General features: G+C 41.7%; 1 protein-coding gene across 1 annotated transcript; it reads right to left on the bottom strand.

Moving 5' to 3' along the window:
• Positions 1-770: 770 nt before the first annotated feature.
• Positions 771-19684, bottom strand: LOC117607289 (uncharacterized). The gene is made up of 6 exons (XM_034330833.2): positions 19380-19684; positions 18637-19119; positions 4136-4190; positions 1741-1900; positions 1189-1360; positions 771-917 (listed from the first exon to the last, which is right to left on the bottom strand). Exons 2-6 carry the CDS (start codon positions 19021-19023, stop codon positions 828-830), a joined length of 864 nt encoding a protein of 287 aa, XP_034186724.2. The 5' UTR covers positions 19024-19119; positions 19380-19684; the 3' UTR covers positions 771-827.
• Positions 19685-19887: the final 203 nt, after the last annotated feature.

Below are 19887 nucleotides of genomic sequence, written 5' to 3' on the forward strand. Positions count from 1 at the left end.
GGACAATGTTTAGAGCCAAGGATTCCTAGAATTACCATTTGAAAAGGCCATGTTCGAGCACACGCACGAATATTGGCTCCACGCGAATCGTGGACGACAACATTACAACTAGACTATCTAACAACACTAATGTCATTTATAAAAACGAGTCGACGAATCGTCCCGTGTAAACGTGCGACGACTTTGGAAGAGTAAGGCAATCGTCTACTTTGACACGAAAGACGCGCGAGTTACGAGGCGTATCACCTTCAACCCTTTCGCTATTTTTTTAAACCTAAGACTCTACAAGATACAACCATGTATCGAAGGCTCAACACGAACAAATGTAGATCAAAGAAAATTAAAATGTTGAGAATTAAAGGGTTGAAGTTCCTTTTTTCGAAATAACCCACACCTGCCATGTTCCAATTGAAAACAAAAGTCAGGATGATTTACAGAAAAATTAATTTCAATTATTCGGTATGTTTCATCGAATGACTCATCCACGTAGGCTTGAAGCGAAAGGGTAAAGATACGCCCCTAGATGATATCTATCGACAGACAAGATTCTTTTTCCATTTCCATTACTTGACAGATCTCTCTACAACGTTTCCATCTACGGCGACGAGTTATTGTATAATCTTCTTCTGTTTCTAACGAGCTCTTATCAGATTACGTATATATATGTACAGGGTGAAGTAAGAAAACGCAATAAAGCTTCGCGTCGCGACGCAACGCTTCGATCGTTGCTCTCCCGCACGACGGTATTACTCATACGCGTTTCACGATCGATCTTCTTCTCTGCGTCTTTTCTTTTTTTTTCTTCGTATCTCCTTCGTTTGTACAATTCACTGAGAATCTGTGCGCGGTCTCAGCTTCGCTCTCGCCGTCGCCAACAGATTGCTCGCTGGCTCGCTGGGTGGTTGCGACTGTTCCAACTGAAACAAATCAAAACTCTTTAATTATTGCAACGATTAACAGTAATAGTAACGAGCAGAGGCTGGGTATCGAGACGTTGATAAGCAATTCTTTTTCTCATCAAGAGTTGAATCTTCTTTCATCCCTTACGCTTTTCACAGCCATAATAGACACTCGTGACAAAAGGGTTAAAACGCGAACGCCTTTGAACGATGCTATTGTTTGAAATCAGAGGAACAGGATAAAAGAACAGTTTTTCATCCCGGTTGTCGAAAGATCGCTGAAACTCACTGTCATCTCAATGTGCTTCGCTCTTTGCTCGATGGCTCTTTGCAACGCCGTTCTCGGATCGTCTTTATAATTCTCCTCTCGATTCTTTTCAGCCTCTCGCCTGGACGCGGCCTCCCTTTGCTTCTCGAGCGCTCGTTGCAGCTCGCTCTTCTGATTCAGCACGTTCTTCCCTCTGGAAAGAAAGTGAAAACCGATATGCGATTAGTTAATTTACGCGTCCACACGGTTCCTGTACGCGTGAAAATTGCCGGGATGAAGAAGAAGAAGAAGAAGAAAAAACCATCGTGTCTCAATTGAATAGCCGACCGGTAGTTCATTTTTTTTTCAGGTGTAAACGCGGTGGCTGGGAATTAGCGAGGAGGACGTTAAAAGGAAACGATTTTCCTCGTGATAGGCGTGCGACTCCAAGATCCACGAGCGTTTGTTTACCATTCTCGGATACGTTTAATTGCCACTCTTGATGGACGCTTAATTTACATTCCATTGTTTGATTATCAATTACCGTGAAATTTCGAAAGATTCGTCGAGACTGTCGAGATGAGGAAAACTTACACTTTCTGATTGAACAACAACTCTCTGCGAAGATCTTTGTGATTGCTCGATGTGAGGTAAGGGTTGTACGGTTTTCTGGGCAAGATCAAACCGTCCGGTCCCATGTGAGGGGCAGGTGGGGGAGGTGGTGGAACACCCAGCACTGGTGCCATCTTCTTGCCTGCGAAAAAACACCAATTATCCATCAGACACTCTTTGATCGTTTAACGAGACACTCTTAAACGTTTGAAAAGAAGCACTCTGGTGATTCATAAAGGTTCGCCTAGACTTCCTGTCTACGGTCGAGTAGCTGTTGCACGTAAGAAAATCGCGAGAATAATGAAAAGAAAGAGTAGCGAAAAGCTAGAGAGCTGGCAGGCTTGTCAGACAAACTAAGCTAGCGGTCGAGTATTTATTCACCCTCCAACAAGGCGATTCTCGCCCTCACCGAGCCCTCCTCATCGGACATCGCGTTGGATAGCACTGGCAGCCATTTCCGGGCGAACCGTATCAAACAGCAAGCTTCGATATATACTTTTGCGTGGGGCTTCGCATAGCTGCTAATCGGATAGAAGAGTACCACGGCACTGAACGCCGCGTACCCTCCTACGTTTACGCCCTCAAGGTGAAGTAAACAATGCACTTTTATTCTATTAAACCGAATTCCTCTTCCGAACCGACCTCCGCTAACTACACGAAAGTGTTACAACTTTAGAAATAGGCCGCCGTGTAAACTTAGAAAGCTTCGTTCTTCAATTATTAGTAATTTAACATTCCTTTCCATATATTGTACTAAACACAAGGGTTGAGCACACTTTCTCGTGCGGCCCTTCAAAGATTTTACATTTTGATTTTTAAAAATTCAAAATTTTCTAGGTGTGTCAACTTAATTTTTGGAAATGATCATAGATAGGCACTAATGCCATTATTTCCAAAAATTAAGCTTATTTTGTTGTAAAAAATCATCCCTGTACTAAACGGTTTCGAATTTTTCAGATCCTAGGAAACACGAGCGATCCTAGAAACACACTTCGAGCGAATACCGGTCGGAAAGTTATCGGATACCGTGCGGCTGATTTACGAGCAGCTGGAACGCATCTTTCTTCCGGTACTGTTCCACCGTCTTCTGAAATTCGTTTCTTATCGTCTGCCGATTTCTGAATTTTCTATTTTCATTACCGAAGCAGAAACAAGGCGGCGAAAAAAGCCTTGACCTACCCGTAATTGTGACGCAACGTGGACTCTGATTCCAATTCCCGAGTAAGTAGAAGACTCGGCGATTAATGGTACGCGATCCGCGAAAGCAGCGGATCCGATGCGATTTAACGAGCGAAAAGTGAATTTCACGGAGGAAAATCGACGCCACGTTCCTCTTCGTGCTTGTTATCGAGAAAGAAACACGGCTGCACAATAGGCGGTGGAACTAAAGTTAGAATTAACAGATCCGATTCGAACATTCCCCGGAGTCTTTGAATTTAATTACCAATTTAATTTCAACCGATTACGTGTATCGAAAGAAATCGATACAATGACGGACAGATTTCCCTAAAACGCTTTCTCGTGTCCGTCGTTAAGCTAATGGCTAATTAAAATCATTGGCGAAAGTAATAATTTTAGTTAAATGATATTTTCTTAAAGGGGTTAACGGATCGATGGTTCATTTTTCTGCCTGATTTCTCTGGGCTAGGGACGCTGTTTAAAGGGGAAGGGATAAGAAGAGGGAGTAAGTGGGGGTAGAATAAAAATGCAGACCCGGTGAGGATGTAATTTTGAGGCAGATGTGCGGGTATACGAGAGGGAGATCATTGCACCGCGAGCAACGAGCAGCTGAAGTAGCGTGAGAAAATGCGGCGACCGCTCCGACAGATGATAATGACCGAAGGGCAGAGTCAGGGCCGTACGATTTGCCGGATTTCACGCTAAAAATTGCCATTAAAATCGTCAGCCTAAGACATCTATAATACACGTATCCTAAGATCTAACTGTGACTCGTGTGATTTAAGAATAAAAGGTTCATCAATGAAGTAATTGAGACTATTATTGTCATTTACGATAACAAATTGAATAATTAAGCGAATATTACACCCTGTCGCTAGCATCACCTTCATCATCATCTGTTATCATTAAAATAATTCATATTTTTATAACCGAAATAAACTGTAATTGTATAAAGATCCGTGGTACATATTCCCATTGGTAACTGCAAGGGGGTGAGTACAATAGCGTGGCAGGCAAGAGCGCTTTTCACCATGGGATTTCGTCAATGAAACCAAAGCGTACCGACGCCTCTATCACGGACGGATCTAACGCGCCGCGTTTTATAGCCAGTTAGGGCTGTTTACGAGGGAATCATTGTAAATTACAAGTAAGAAAAAGAATGAAATGAAAGGAGATGCATCGATGACGCGTGACTCACCGTTCGTTAAGCCGTCACAGCTGTCCGTTTCGTTCTTCACACCGTTAGTGATCACCTGAAATACACGTACACTTGATTAACGGAGAAGCAGCTACAGTTATCGATGGGAAAAAATTCGCATTCTGCGCGCGTTCCGCCTCGAAAACACCGCTAAACCAGTTGCATGCTAATTCCATGTTCCACTAACGGGGATAATTGGAGTTTCCCTGACGGAAATTTGCTGGCAAACGATTTTCCCCGGGTGTCGTAATAAAAACGAATCGGGCAAAATGAAAATTTCTTTCGTCCTTTGTACGAATGCTTCCTATTGTTCTCATTTTTCCGAGAGAAGACCGGTCACGTGTCGCTTCAATCAAAAAAAAAAGAAGAAAAGGCACGGAATTAATTCGTACTTCTAACATCAGGAAATTCTCAAAACTTTCAGCGCGGGATTTTCAACGAAGGATTTTCTTTGCCCCGAAGGAAGAATCGAAAGTCTGATCCCCGTAAACGTTATACAGTTTCTCTCGTGACTCGTCATCGATGATTTCACCGCGATACCAGCGTTGTCCCCGTCGATACCGACTACTCGCGTTAACCAGTTGCAAGAAAAACGGAAACTCGATTGCTAATCGTTCAACAAGTCGAATCGAATGTATTTCATTCATTTTGTTAACGAAAGATGAAAGATCGAAGCGAATGCACGATATTTGTCGGTCCACTCTTGTGTGTCCAGTGGTTCTGGTTATCGCGGGAACTTCCGTTTTCGATATCAACGCTCGATAGCGCTCGAATCCTACACGAAAAATCGTGAAACGCGTAAAAGAGTGAATATCTATGTTTTAATTTCCATTCCCGAGGCTAACACGCCATTTAATAATTAATTAAACGAAGAGAATCGAATAGATTTGATTAAATTACCGATTACGCTTGGCCTAAATTTTCACCGTTTTCAATGTATGAAAAATTAGAATAATTATCGCGATATAACCTTGTTTACATAAGTATCAGCTGTTTAATTGGCGCGAGCGCGACGCTTTCGACCCGCGGAAAGCTATTGTTCGGCGGAAACGAGGTTCGTTGCGTGAAAAAAGAAATATATCGCCGTATAATTATAACGACACTAAACCGGTACAATGCAGAAGAGAGTGAAAGTGGGCGAAAGTAAAAAATGAACGAGGCGCGATTAATGGCTGCACACCGAGTTTATTAAACATTCTAACGTAACCGTGTTTTCATCGAAACCTAAATTTAAGAATTTATTGACGAATGATCGTAGTCGTGTGTTTAGAATAAAAAAAGAGCACTCGAGAATCACGACTTCAGTCTTCAGTCATCCAAGTCGTCTTTAACAACGAAAGGGTTAACAGCAACGCGTTCCACAGGCCTTTCAAAGGGAGAGGCCTGAAAGTTTGGCGAAAAGTCGAGGAGCAAGTGGCGAATAACGAACTCCAGCCGCTTTTAGCCTAGTTTTTCCGCGCATTGTCGGTGAGACGGTCCTTTCAGCCAGCTAAAAACAACGGGCACACGAGAAGGAGAACTAGCTGGGGGGTGTTCGTCGTTACGTAAGCACGTTTTGTAGGACACCTTTTGTCGCGATTCTTTTTTCCGAACGACCAAAGAACGTTATTCACAGATGCACAAAAGAGGCGAACGTGACAGATTCCGTAAATGAAACTAGTCTAGGATCTCTTCTTAACTGGAATTAACGTGAAAATTTACCTTCGATTCGTTCATACTTGCTCTGGTCAAGTTCTCCATAAATAGTACGCCCCTGTACGACTGAATCATTCCAACAGACGAGATATATTGTCTTATCTATCGATTATCGAAATTCGTCCAATCGATGCCGGTACGAAAAAACGAAACTTTCATTTCTTCTTCGAGATTTCGTACGTGCTTCAGCAAAGTCACTGCGGAGCGGATGAAGAAGAGGAGGCGCGCAAAAACGATCGCGTTACAAACTGCGAAACGTGGTTGAGCGACAAGATGTCGAACACGGTGACAGCTAATTGCAGGCGTGAACGCGTGCGTAAACCGCGTCGAGTGCGTAAAGAGGAAGGACACGAGCGTTCTTGAAACTGGGAGCGGCCGATATACCTTTGCTTCTCTCTGCTCGACACCCTACCGTCTCCTGTTTACCTACCATACACGCGCCGGTTAAACGAGTTACGATGAGCTTTAGCTGGGGGGATCGCAAGTCCGGAAGGAAGTGGAAAATATTAACCGTTCCCCCGGGGGGGAAGTTTTGCATTGTGGTCGACGGTAGTTAACGACACCGAAGGGGACGGAATGGTTTCTTCTCCGACGAAATTTTTTAACGCTTTCACGTCGATTTCAATCGAAAAATAAAATTATATCTGACTGTGGAGGAGGAGAAGGCAAGTCCTCCTCCTCCCCTTGGAATTCGTGACATTCCCTTTTTGAGGAAAGCATTTTCTCCGACTTGCAAGGACAATTTATAAAACATTATCATTTCGCATCTTCCCCTCGCTGACAATTATAAACACATTTTAATGAACAGCCGGAGAAACTCGGGACTGGTAATAAAGAAATCGGACGATGTTAATGGAGGGTGACGTTCTCGATGGCCGGTGTCGCCCTAACGAGCAATTTCGTTCAGCTTCGACAGGTTACAGGATAAAACTTCATTGCCCGTAAGCTTTCACCGAACCTCCGAATGACCGTATCGCAAACCTTACTTGTTCATTGTATCTACCAGCGATATAAGTAAAACTGGCAGAAACTCGTTCTCCCGTCTTGTAAACTAAGAGTTTTTATCCGAGGACCGATACCTCTTTAGCGAGATCTTAATTGCTACCATTTATTGCCATGTTCATTGCTCGGTACTCGTAAACATTGTTCGTTTCGATATTCTTATCGTGACCGACCGATGGAGGAGAAAGAGGGTGGAACTTGTTCATCTCGACTTTGGAATTAGAGCAAAGTTTAGCGAAATTTCATTTCGGAGCTAATGATCGAACCGACAAGGCGGAATATTTGCGAATATTTGAAAATTTCACCAAACTCAGATTTACCCTAATTATTTTTCCATCAAATTTCGAAGAGAAGCGAATTAAAAAAGGGACGTAAAATCACGGTGCAAGAGAATGCATTTAAGGGGCAAGGAAAGAATTGTTGTAACGGGAACTTCCTTAGCCGGTGCATCGAACGGGGACACCGGGATTAACGGGTTCGATGCAACAGAGGGGCGTAAATATTTTTTGTTTTTTTTGTTTTTTAAATAAAACTTCGACGTTCGTCGAAGAAGGCGTTATATTCACGAAGCAGCGAGAACTCACGCGTCGGTGAATCGAATTGCAAAACGCTTATAACTATGCGCGCTTCGGTTCGCTCCGTTCGTATGCTCGATTGCTTCGAGACACACGGACGTTTCAACACGCTTCGCGCATCGATCTGTTTCCTTTTTTTCTTTTCTTCACTGCCACGCAAACACCAGACGAGTTTGCGCACCCAAGGGTGCCTCGAAATTCGACCACGTGGCCGATCATTTTGGCGCGTTTTTTAAATGTTTCCTAATTTTCTTATTCCCTTGAAATTAACGAATTATCGCGTGCCTTACTAGGCGCATGTATTTATACATGGCTAGGTACTAAAGTGTCCGACCCGACTGCCTTTAAACAAAGAATGACGTGTTTTCTCAGTGACTCGCTAAAAAAGGATCGAATGCAAAAATCATTAGAAATCAGAGTCGAGAATATGCGACACCGTCGAAATAATTTGAAAGAGGACCACTTTGTGGAGTATTCGGTGAACTTGTAGAAAAGCTACTCCTCCGATTTCGATGATTTTTAAATATCTTGTAAAATTCGTTATTTTAAGCAACTTTTTTCCTCTAAGCTATTTGTCGGACTCGAGTACTTCGAAGCGGACGTACCTCTCCTGAATCCGCTATCTTCCCTCCTCGCAGCAGCGACTAATCACGGTGTCTAAGTCACTCGCGTGTACAGTTGAACGGAACTGGAAGAAGGTGCGTACACCTCGTAGCCCGAATGAAACAGGCTGAGAAATTGCCGCGTTTTTACTTTTACCGTTTCGAGGAATGAACGAGGAGGTTCGTTCGGAGCTCACCTCTCCAGGCACTTGTCGCTCGTTCGAGCGTACCACGCCAACTGACAGCACGAGAGACGCGTCCAACAGACTGTGAGCAGTAGCCTATACAGAACCGTGGAGAGAGGAGAGGAGAGAGAAGAGTGAAGAAGCATTTGCTTCGTTCCTGTGACCCATGTGCGTCGTAACGGGTATACCGAATTCTTCGAGTGTTTGCCAGTATTCTCTTCCACCGACTCCGAAAGATTATTGGATTTCTCAACAGAATATTTCAGGGAAATTGAAAATTGAAAATTTTTCAAATGTTAAGAGCGAAGCTTATAATTATTGTTGCAAAATTGTTATTTTCCAAGTAACATAATATCAAGAAACGCCCAGCAGAGTTTGAGAACCCCTGATTGCATCAATTAGCAAAAGAATATTTCAGGGAAATTGAAAATTTTTCAATTTTCCAAATGTTAAGAGCTAAGCTCCTAATTATTCTTGCAAAATTGTTCTTGTTGAATATAATATCAAGAAACGCCCAGCAGAGCTTGAGAACCCCTGATTGCATCAATTAGCAAAAGAATATTTCAGGGAAATTGAAAATTTTTCAATTTTTCAAATGTTAAGAGCGAAGCTCCTAATTATTTTTGCAAAATTGTTCTTGTTGAACATATATCAAGAAACGCCCAGCAGAGCTTGAGAACCCCTGATTGAATCAATTAGCAAAAGAATATTTCAGGGAAATTGAAAATTTTTCAATTTTTCAAATGTTAAGAGCGCAGCACCTAATTATTTTTGCAAAATTGTTCTTGTTGAACATAATATCAAGAAACGCCCAGCAGAGTTTGAGGGCCCCTGATTGAATCAATTAGAAGCGATAATGAGACAACGAGGCATCTGTCGAAATGAAACAAAGCCAAAGAGCAGAGTCCCTGGAAGATAGACAAACACCCAATTGACTAATCTGGGAATTAGTCATTATTGAGCAACGCGGTTGCACAGAAGCAAAGGAACGTTATTTCGATACGAAATATTGACGAAAACCGACCGATTTGAAGTCGAAATCTCGACCGATCGACCGGTTAGGAGTCGAAACCACTCGACGAAAGTAGATCAAGGTACCACGGAGACACAGAACCGACTTGTCCGCTTTCGGTCGATTGAAATTCTCTTCGAAAGGCTACCGATATCTAGCACCGATTTGATAAAAAAAGAAAAAAAAAAATGAAGAAAATTCTAAACAGAATTTATTCGAGAGACCGGTATAGGAAAGGATCGGAGTTGAAGGTTCTGTTTCAGAATTTCAACGAGATCGAAATCGAGACAGGATGGAATCGCGAGTGTAATCGAATCCTGGATCTCGCCGAGAAACCAACGATCCTCGTCGAAAGCACCAGCTGTTGGTATCGATGTACTTTCACTCTCTTCGGGATTCGAGGATCGCTGCCAGATCCACGGATCATTCGTTCCGTGCATGCAAATCACAGGAAGTCTGCTGTTTAATCCGTTCTAGACCGGCATACCTACGCCGCTTAGTTTCAAGCCGGTTACGAATACGAAATCACCTTTCCTCCTGATGCTTTTACACGAAACTAGAGTTTGTCGCGTGCAAAAGGATTCCAGATACCATCGGATACCATTCGACTTTATTTTTTATCGCTTTCATCGAAGACGAGCATCGAGACAAATCAAAAATATGGTAATTAAATTATTTTTCTCATCGCGAGAAATGAGTTATGTACTGACAAAATGGAGTACGAAGAAAAAGAAGCTGTAATACAAACGAGAGAGCAGCTCGTAATTTTCCAACAACGATTCGCAGCAATTTAAAGACTGCGCGAACGCGGTGCTGAAGGAAAAAAGATCGTAGAGCGTTCGAACGCTTTCGCGGTACTCGCGGGAGAAATTTGAAGGCGGTAATTAGAATCGAAATATATAGCGCAGCGAGTCGTTGCGACAATGCCTTATGGAAACAATAATGCCGGTAATTAGCGGGTTATTTCGCGGAGAACTGGTCCGTTCGCTGCTCCTTAGGTATTCGCCTCGTGGAAATAGGTATTCCGCGAGCAAACAGCCGCACCACCTTCTTCCTATCTCGTTTTACTCGCTTCCCATCTTTTTATTTCCGTTCGAGGTGATTTTTATTTTTTTATCACCACCTTCTTCCTATATCGTTTTACTCGCTTCCCATCTTTTTATTTCCGTACGACGTGATTTTTATTTTTTTATCACCACCTACTTGCTGTTTTGTCCTCGCCTATGCGGTTGCATAGAGCAGGTATAATGAAGTGGTTAATGAAGTTAGAGCAGGCGAGAAGATAAGAGAACTCTCAGGGACACGAGAAACGTAAATTTAGGTGATAACGTTCCTTGACGAATGATACTTCAGTGTAAATGTAATTACGAGAAACTGGGGGAAAAATAGTTCAAGTTTGTCCCATAAAAGTGTCAGGTGTGATTAGCGACGGATGAGTAATCACTTTGAATATACAGTGAATAGCGTTGAATAGTGTTTTCATTTTTTTTATTTTTGCACTGCAATCAATCAATCTAATCAGTTTCTCTGCTTCGATCTGCTCGAAATTCTATCGAAAGCTTTTATGCTTCGTTAGAGATCTGTAACAATGATCACACGGCAATCAGCTGCATCAAAGCGTTTAAGTAGGATATTTAATTAACGACCATGTTATCGAGCAAAAGAGGAGAAAAAGTCTGGAAACAAGGGCTCGGAACGAGCGTTAGAAAATATTTGTCCTTAGATATTTCGTTTCGAGTCAAAGCAAACGGCAATGACTGATAAAGTAAATCCACCACAAACACGATACCACTTCAACTTTGAACGTTAGAAAATTAAGTTTACATTTTTCACTTATCGAGGAAACAGTTTTCTAGCTCAAAACACTTGATGTTTGAATAACCATAACTTTAAAACAAATTCATAAAATATAACAGTTTAAAGGATTGAATTTCGTGAAAAGAAAAATTGGAAAGAGGAATAGAAAATTACAAAGTAATGACAGTAATACGAGAATACTTCAAACGTATGTTCTTTTTAACTTTACACCGAAATTATCGTCTTTCTTATAGTAATTCCATCAGAGATTTAATAAATAATCCTGCGTTTACGACTCTCCAATCTTCCCAGAATTATCTATTAAAGCTCGTCTCGATAATCATAAATTTAATCATTTAACTATCATCCTCGATGAGAGAGAGTCTCGAACGTCCATCACTACTCATAAGAGCAACTTATAAATAACGAGACTGTTCGTTTCAAGCGAACACCGTTTTCGACCCGTCTGAAAATGAAAAGTTTGACGTTCCTCGCACGCACGAGCGAACAATCGAACAGAGAAAACGAAATTAGAAATTTCAGAATGGTGGCCAGTTCTTTTTACCGCCATTTATTCCGCTCGTTATATCGCATTCTTTATGCTTTTTGTTCTCATCGTGAAAATAGCATCTGGTAAATTGCGGTTCGTTGTCGCAATCGCGTCATTATCATCAAACTTTGGTAAAAGCTTTGGCTATCAAACTTCATTTTCATGTACATTTTGGATCGGTCTGTACTGTTGAAGATGCAACGTTGCAGGTTCGCGCGGATGCATCGATCGATCTCGAGGATCCGGAAATTGCAGCTACATAATTGAAAAGTTGCAAGCCACGCTCGGCTTCTTTCGCGGAAATTCAGCAACCACTTTCTGAATCGCGACAAACGAATTGATACATCGGAAGAAGGAAAGCGGAGGACCGATTGCACTTCCGTTGTCACTGAACAACGCGTTTGTCGCGGGCCATTTCTCCCAAGGTAAATTCCGACCGATTGAACAGGATATTCCCAAGGAGGCTGTCTGTCGGTTGGTTCGTTCAACCGTTTAGAAAGCGAGCGTACTCGCAGCCAGCAGCTTTGTTTTCTCGCATGCCTGAGAGTCAGAAAAAGCGAAACCAAATCTTCGAGTCAGGTGACGGAACGAGGTGCGCGCCTTCACCTGCCACCCCGACACGTCGAATCTTTTCAAACTTTTCCGGCGCCGTTCAGCTGCCAATGTACGCGCGAAAGGTGTCCGTGCTCTGACTAATTATACCGATAGAGTAGATTTATGTTTTCTTTTTTATTTTCTTCTTCTGAAAGCCACGCTTCGAAATCGAAAGAAAGAACCTAAAGGTAAATCTGGCTTTCGAACGAGAATTCCGCGCAGTTGGAAAGAAAGTGGCCGGTCAACGATCAGTGTCACTCTGTTTGGAAAGTGAAAAGGAACAAGCATGAATTGAAAAAGCATGGAAAGGTGGGCGCGGTCTTGGTAGCAACTAGGTTCGTTGTCGCAACGCGACGAAAACAATGATTCAATGAAGCCGGTCGTTCCTTTAATAGCAGTCTCGTTTCGCCGGCCCGGTAGCTCGTTGTCGGAATTAATCTGCCAATAATTACTTCCCACGGCTCGACGGGGACGCGGGCATTCAATAAACCGTGCCCGTCGGCTCTCGTCCCTCGACAATGGTCATCGTTCTATTCACCTTTTTCCATCCCCGCGCTCCGATGCAGTTTGTTCGATACCAGAATTATCTTCTTACGGCAACCAGGCTGCTGCGCTTTTTCTACCTCGTTATCGAGAAAGTATCGATACCGAACGATATCGAAACAGAATAAACAGAGACAGATAGGAGTTGGGTGAAAAATTCATTTAACTTTGTCGAGAAAGATTTTAAGGAAAGCCAATTTGGAAGGATCAAGTTGAAAGTTTTAAAAATTCATTAAGATAACAATAGTTGTTATAGGTTTAGCATTTTTTTTGCTTGAAATTTTCAAAACTTTCAGAGTGACCAGTTGTGTCTCTTATGTTCCAGTCCAGTTCGATCGCACTCGATTTAATATGTTGAAAGAGTAGGGTAACAGCCCTGTTTTCATCGAAGCCCTTGCGAAATTTTCAAACTTCACCGACGACATTTTTCACGCTACTCGACCTCCTATTAAACGCTTTTTGCGCCTTAAATGCACCATAAACTCTTTCTCCTGACGAAACCTTACAATGTGTTTTATTGGTAGAAAGTAAAAGAACAGTGCACGCTAAGTTGCAACGGTATGCAGTTGCATCTTTGATCACGATATCGTGACTGTACGATACCAGGTGGAGGTGATGGATTCGCAAATTTCCGAACAATTCGATATCGAAAATTTCCTGTCTGGCTTAATTAGCCTTTGAAGAGCTTTTCAAAAGTTTCTAATTCCGACGGCTATTCAGATAGAAGAAAAATGTTCGTGACGAAGCGATTCATTAGAGAAGCTATACGGTAGCTAATTACGCGAATCTGTTTTATCGGAATTACTTCCTGCAGAGCCGAAGGATCGCGATACAACGCAGCCGTATCATCGGACTGCGTTTCCTGATAGCCTCACCGCTCGATTCCATTGAAATTTACATACGCTTCTTCCTTATATAATGCAATAAACCGACATGCAATCGCTAAGTACGCTGTTCATAAAATTTGTTCCTATTTATCCTCATCAAAGAGGATTATTCTAACGATCGAAGTTGTTATTGTATTTTGCAAATTTGACGAACTCGTAAAATTGAATCAATTAGAAATGTTTGCAAAAAGAAAAATGAATTATTCGTTTCACGCTTAATATTATGGAAGGTGATTAAGGTAATTTCATAAATGGAACGAATCGGTTAAATTGCACGCGTTATCTGACGATCTAACGTTTCGATATCTCGCGGAATCTGAAAGTCGTGGAAAAGCGAGCTAGGTCGAGGTTACAGGAAAGATTTATCACTCGAACCACCACGTCCACCGCAGAAGATGAATTCCTGCTTTGTCGCGAGTCGCGTGACGGCCGTGCTTTCTATCGCAATCTTTTAAAATAGCAAATAACGAGACGGTTCTACTCTAAAATACACGACGATACCATATTACCATGGAAATTAGCATCATTATCAAAAGTGCATTTCGCAAACGAATTGTATCAACAATAAAAATCGTCGCGGTTACGTGTCGTTATGCAACGAATTCCGTGCGTGTGTTTTTACGAGTCAAAAAGCGGATCATTAAATTCTGCAATTTGATTACGCAACACGAGAGAACAAGTTTTGCAAACTTCTATCAATTACGTTAATTTACGATAAGTAAACAATCCTTTTTCGTATTCTACAATCACGACCCACGGTTGTTTGTTCCTGACGTAAATTAGCCGGCAATCAAAGTCGACCGAATTATTGTTACGAAACGAGGCTGCTGGTTTTGCTTGAAAAAGAAAAATAACAAGTAATTTCGATTACTTTCGCGGAAAGAAACAGAAGGATATAACCCGTTCCCTATGAAATATTTATTATCTGGCCAAGTTCTGCGATGTGTAACAAATTATTACGTTTCTCTTGAAAACACTGACAACAGAGATGTTATATAGGGAGTTGCATAAATGTTCGTGTAATTTCCAACAATTTCCTGGTACATGTGCGAAAATATTTTTAACGATGAGACGACTGTTAGTCATCCATATGGTGGTATTTAAAACGCTTCGGCCTTGACTTTGAGTCATCAACTAATTCCGTGTTAAATTTAAAACAAAAAATCACCGAGGATTAAGATTCCCGCGTTTTCTCTTAATCCGGGTTAACAAAATATCTTCGATATTTTCAGCTAATTTCGAAGATTGACAGCGTAAGGGAATGGATAAAATATTCCCGTGGAGCGTGTAAAGGAAAAATGGAGTGAAAAGAAGGCGCAAGGTTGCAAAGGGTAAGAAGAGGTCGGTGCAGAAGAATCTCGTTGGCCGAGGGAACAATGGCGAGTGCACTTTTGCCTTGGCTCGTACACGCCGGCCCATTCCTAAGATTAATTTCACAATAATTACTTCCTACGTGAGGCTGGAATGTTGGAAACGAGCCAACCTTCTTACATTATATTTTATCGTAAACGTCACTCGTTTCACCAGGGAAAATTATAGCTCGCGCCAGCTGTAACGCATAGTTAACCATGTAATTACAAACTTTTGTTCAGTCTCCACTTTGATGAATTTTACATTACTTGTTTCTATGAATGTACAATTTATTTTGTACATTCGGCTTACTTAATGCGTTGCAAGTACTAACCGAGAGTTGACGTAGTCACCACGTTCGCTGGCAAGGATTTTTTCCATTGATTTTCATCTCCAATAAAACGTCTGCCTTCAGGAGCACAGGTACTGCAAGGTCTACGTATAGCAGCGAACGTGTCGAGTTAATTTATGGAGAGTACTTAACGAGTCCAATCCGTAACTCGTGTACTCGTGTTTAAATGCGAAAACAAGTCGAAGCCGTTATAACTATCCGCAGGATAATAGATACTTTTCCAAGGCAAAACGGATACCTCGGCTATTTCCTAGCTTGGACATGCGCGAAATGAATAAATAGACGATATATCGGAGCGAGTTAAGACACGTTCTCGTTGCGAACGCGATCACGTCGGTATCGGTTCAAAGCTCTGGCAAAACCTTAACGATAACCTCACCTACGGAATCTAGTTTCGAACGTGGTGTAACCAGTTTTGTCGGTTAATTAATGCTGCAAAACTGGTAGTGTTTCGAAGCGTACGAAACGCCCATTTATCTCGTTCGTTGCACCCTGCTGCATTTAACGCCAATAAATTATTGCTTGCTAATTTTTTTTTTTTTTTTAATTCTTTCCTTATAATTACGAGTTCGTTTTCCTCGGACTACGGAAACCGATCAACGTTCTATCGATCGGCAATTAAATTAACTTTCGATCAGGTGAAAGATTCGAGAGAGGAAATCTCGTGATACAGAGGTATTCAAAAGAGGCGGAAGGAAGGAATTGTTCGTTTTCAAGATCGACTGATCAATTTGGTTACGAAAGTGAAAACGGGTTTTGCGATTGAATTCCGCCACTCGATGCGGTTCAATTAAAATACCTGGATAAGAAGAAGGCCGATACACGACAAGGGAGAGAAAGTTCATTCACCAGGTATTCAATGAGGCACAGTGGTTCGCAATTGCCGTGGAATAAGATGTAAAAAGGCGTAAACCCGAGAGTTTCGTCATTTTTATCGACGTTCACGCGGAACGATTTTTCCTTATTAAACGACCGAGATATTCGTTTCGTTTTCACAGTTGAAGGAGCACGCAGGCGTGGCGCATATGCGCGTACTTACATATATTAATAAATAAATATACAGGGTGTTTTTTCAAATAGACGAGTGAACTTTAACAGCGCGTTCTATTTACAAGGAAGGGTCTCGAATGATCCTGCACCGATTTGGACGAAGCTTTGTACGCTTGTAAAACGTTCAAAAATAATAAACACATCATTTTTTTTTAGCTTAAATTCGAGGGGGTATTTTCTAGCATAGACACCCGTTTTCGGTGTGATTTTTGGGAATTAAAAAAATTCTTTGAAGGTACAAAATACAAATCGCTATTTCGATAATAGATAAGAATCTTCTCTACAAAAATCATGACGATATTATCTTCTCAGTAAATACACTATAAATACACTGGAAACTTAGACGGTGGTTGTTACCCCTACGCAAGATGAAGAAACGCGAATTTCACGAGACGAAGATCGAATTTCAATAACGCGAACACGATTCGATATCGTGCACACGGAATAGGAAAACTATTCGAATAAAATCACTCACTGGTCGGTCGAAGAGGATCCTCGCACAGCCAGGAAAGATCCTCGTTCAGGGAAGAAGAAAAAAAAAATGAGACAAGACACTCGGAAGAATCGCGTTGCGAACGGTCTCGCAGGGAGAAAAATGTTCAAAGCACGAGCGTAAACATCGAACTGAAGCTGCCAGGCAAGCTGCACCACACAGCCGACAACACAACACACTGGACCCGACCTTAATAAGCTGCTTTCACACTGAACGCTCCGCACCGACTGCCTGCTCCTCGAGGATACATTTCGAGCGATTTCAACCTGTACCCGAAGGTTTGCTTCCTGATTTGTCGTTTCGAAGACTAATCTCTTTGCATCGTGCAGAGACCAGATTTCCAAGTCGTTTTTATTATCAATAATTTTAATGCATGTCTATTCACGTACCGAGTTCCTTGACTCCAATTCAACCACCCCGAACATTGTTCTTTTTAATTAAAATCAATTTTTCCACGGAATAATTAACGGAAAACCGATTAAACGTTTATCGAACGATCGTTCGCGGCTCTGTTTCCCGAGTCCATAATTACACCGGCCCCCGAAATAGCAGGTTTCTCGTCAATATTTTAACACACCCGGTCAATGGCCCTGTTCGAGTAATGCAAGTACATCTGGAGTAAATTTCCTCGTTGATTGGTTCACCTTCCTCGATCGAACTCTATTTTATCCGCTATTGACGACGGTAGTAATTTTACACCAGGGATTGGTAGGTTGCTTGAAACAAATGTTCTAACGATAAATATAAACGAACAGGTCGTTAAGATCACGGGAAAGTTTTGTTTTATTTTTGTAAGAAAAGAGAAACTGGCAATTTGCGGTCTATTCTTCCCTGGAAATCGTTAAATATTTATTTGAAACACTTGTTTTCGTTGAATTATCGAAGGGGATGAAATATAGCGAAAGAATAAATGGTATTCGGTGTGAACGAGGCTTAAATCAAATTCCGCACAAAGGAAGGCATTCGATGGAAAAGAACCTGCAACGGACCTGGGGCCCGCATCTTCCAGGCCCGAACCTAAATCGTTTCAGGGCCCTGCGCTCGCATAATCGTGCCCAATTTCTTGGTAAACCCATCACGTTCCGAGAATAACTCATGGATCGTTAAAGAAAGATACCCTTAAATTTTGGACATAGCGTGAAGTAAACGATCAGTCTAATTGTTAGCTTTGAGTAATTTAGTTCTGAAAATTACTATTACTTATTTATTTTTAAGTTGAAATATATTTTTAACGAGCTAGGAATAAATTTTTCATTAGTTCCAAATGTTACTTCCAACTGAAGTAGTCATTTGAGAATAACCAATACTGATAACTACGCCTGTTTCGCAACATTGTTTTCTGTACAAAGTACATATTTAACTTCACGAGACAGGTTTCCCAATAAAAATTAAACTCTGCTTTTCAGATATTATAAATATAACATTATTTCTTTGACTGTCGTGAACTTGGATCTACACCGTGTCGATTATAGAGGTAATTGTTTCATGATGTGACGTTATCCGTCCTTTACCCGTTCGCATCTGCTGCCCGAGTGAGAAAGCGAGACAACACCACTGGTATTTATACCGTAGTGGGGGTAGCGGTGGGAGTGGTGGGGATGACTCGACACTCACAGGGGCAATACCGTACATATGTAAATTCGAGTAAACATTTCAACATGCAAAATATGTTAATTATTCGCAAATAATGTAACAGACCACAGAAATCTGTTAAATAATTATAATCAACGAAAACTGATAGCGTTTTTTCAAAGCAACAAACGCACAGGTGTGACAATACATAAAAATGATTTAAAAAAAATAATAAAACTTACCTCGTTATCATGGCGCCCCGACGAAGGCACTTTGTCGGCGAGTTCTTTGAGAAAATGCTCGCTGCTCATGCGATTTGGAACATCAGGCTGATCGACAGTCTCGACTACCTTCACGTTGTCCGAAACTCGAATCGAATCAGTCGAGGTGCTTCCCTGGCTGGACAAATCTCCTCGTTCCATCTTTCGATTTTCCCGGTCTTTTTTTAAAAATTCCGGTTCGCTGGAACACTTCTCGAAACTGGATGCTCCTTGAGCGACTATCGGTAAATTCGGCGTTGATTTCGAGAATTCAATTTCGGTTTTCACATTTTCCTCGCTTCTGTCGCGTATTCGCGGTGGATCTTGGTCGCGAAACGCTCTGCGTTGACCCTTCACTATTTCGCACATTTCGCTTCCCTTCTTTCAACGAAGACCAACCGAATCTTTCAAATCAGTCGAATTTTGGGGGTTCAGCATCATTCTTCGATCATTCGTCTCGATAACCTTTAAAATCACGAGTTACAGCAGTTATTGATCATTTTCGGTGTTAATTTTGCTAGGTTTCAGCGTGCAGAACATTAGGGGCTCGCAGCGTTCAAATCAGCCAATCAGAAACGTGCTACTGATAACGAGATTACTTACGTTCCGACATGACAAACGTGGGAATAGAATAATAAAAAAAGGGTAATGAAAACCTTTCGTGAGATTATTCCGTTCCGAATCGCCGAAATATCGTTAGTTTCGTTGACACGAGAGATACTAACCGGTTTCGAACAAGCGTTCTCCAACGGTGAGGTTAGCTTCCTTTTGTAACACGCACTGCTTCCGCAAGGCAGAGAGACGCAAACGGTACTATTTCTCCGAGGGTTAAACGAGTCATGCGTCATACGGAAGGACATCTGTTGCCCTTTTCCCTCGGCCCCTAACGTATGCTTCATCTTCGTCTGTCGTTCACTTATTCGATTTATTTCACTATCCCTTACTTTTTCTTTCCCTCTGACGTCGCCCTTTTTGGCGGGGAATGAAAACTGTTACAACTCGCAAGGACGAATCGTCGATCGATTCGTGACGTTCAAACTTACGATTATATATCGATTAAAACTCGCTTGCGTCAATCGATTTGAAAGTTACGACGTGAATATGCATTTTTTCCAGATACCCGCGAGATGGCATAAATTTTAATCGTTGGAATCTAATGGTTCGATGAGATTCTCAAAGATGAATACCTTTGTATCTATCTAGGAACACTTTTAAACATTGTAACGAGTTAAG

Source organism: Osmia lignaria, chromosome 14 (assembly GCF_051020975.1).
Source record: "Osmia lignaria lignaria isolate PbOS001 chromosome 14, iyOsmLign1, whole genome shotgun sequence".
Classification (NCBI taxonomy): Eukaryota; Metazoa; Arthropoda; class Insecta; order Hymenoptera; family Megachilidae; genus Osmia; species Osmia lignaria.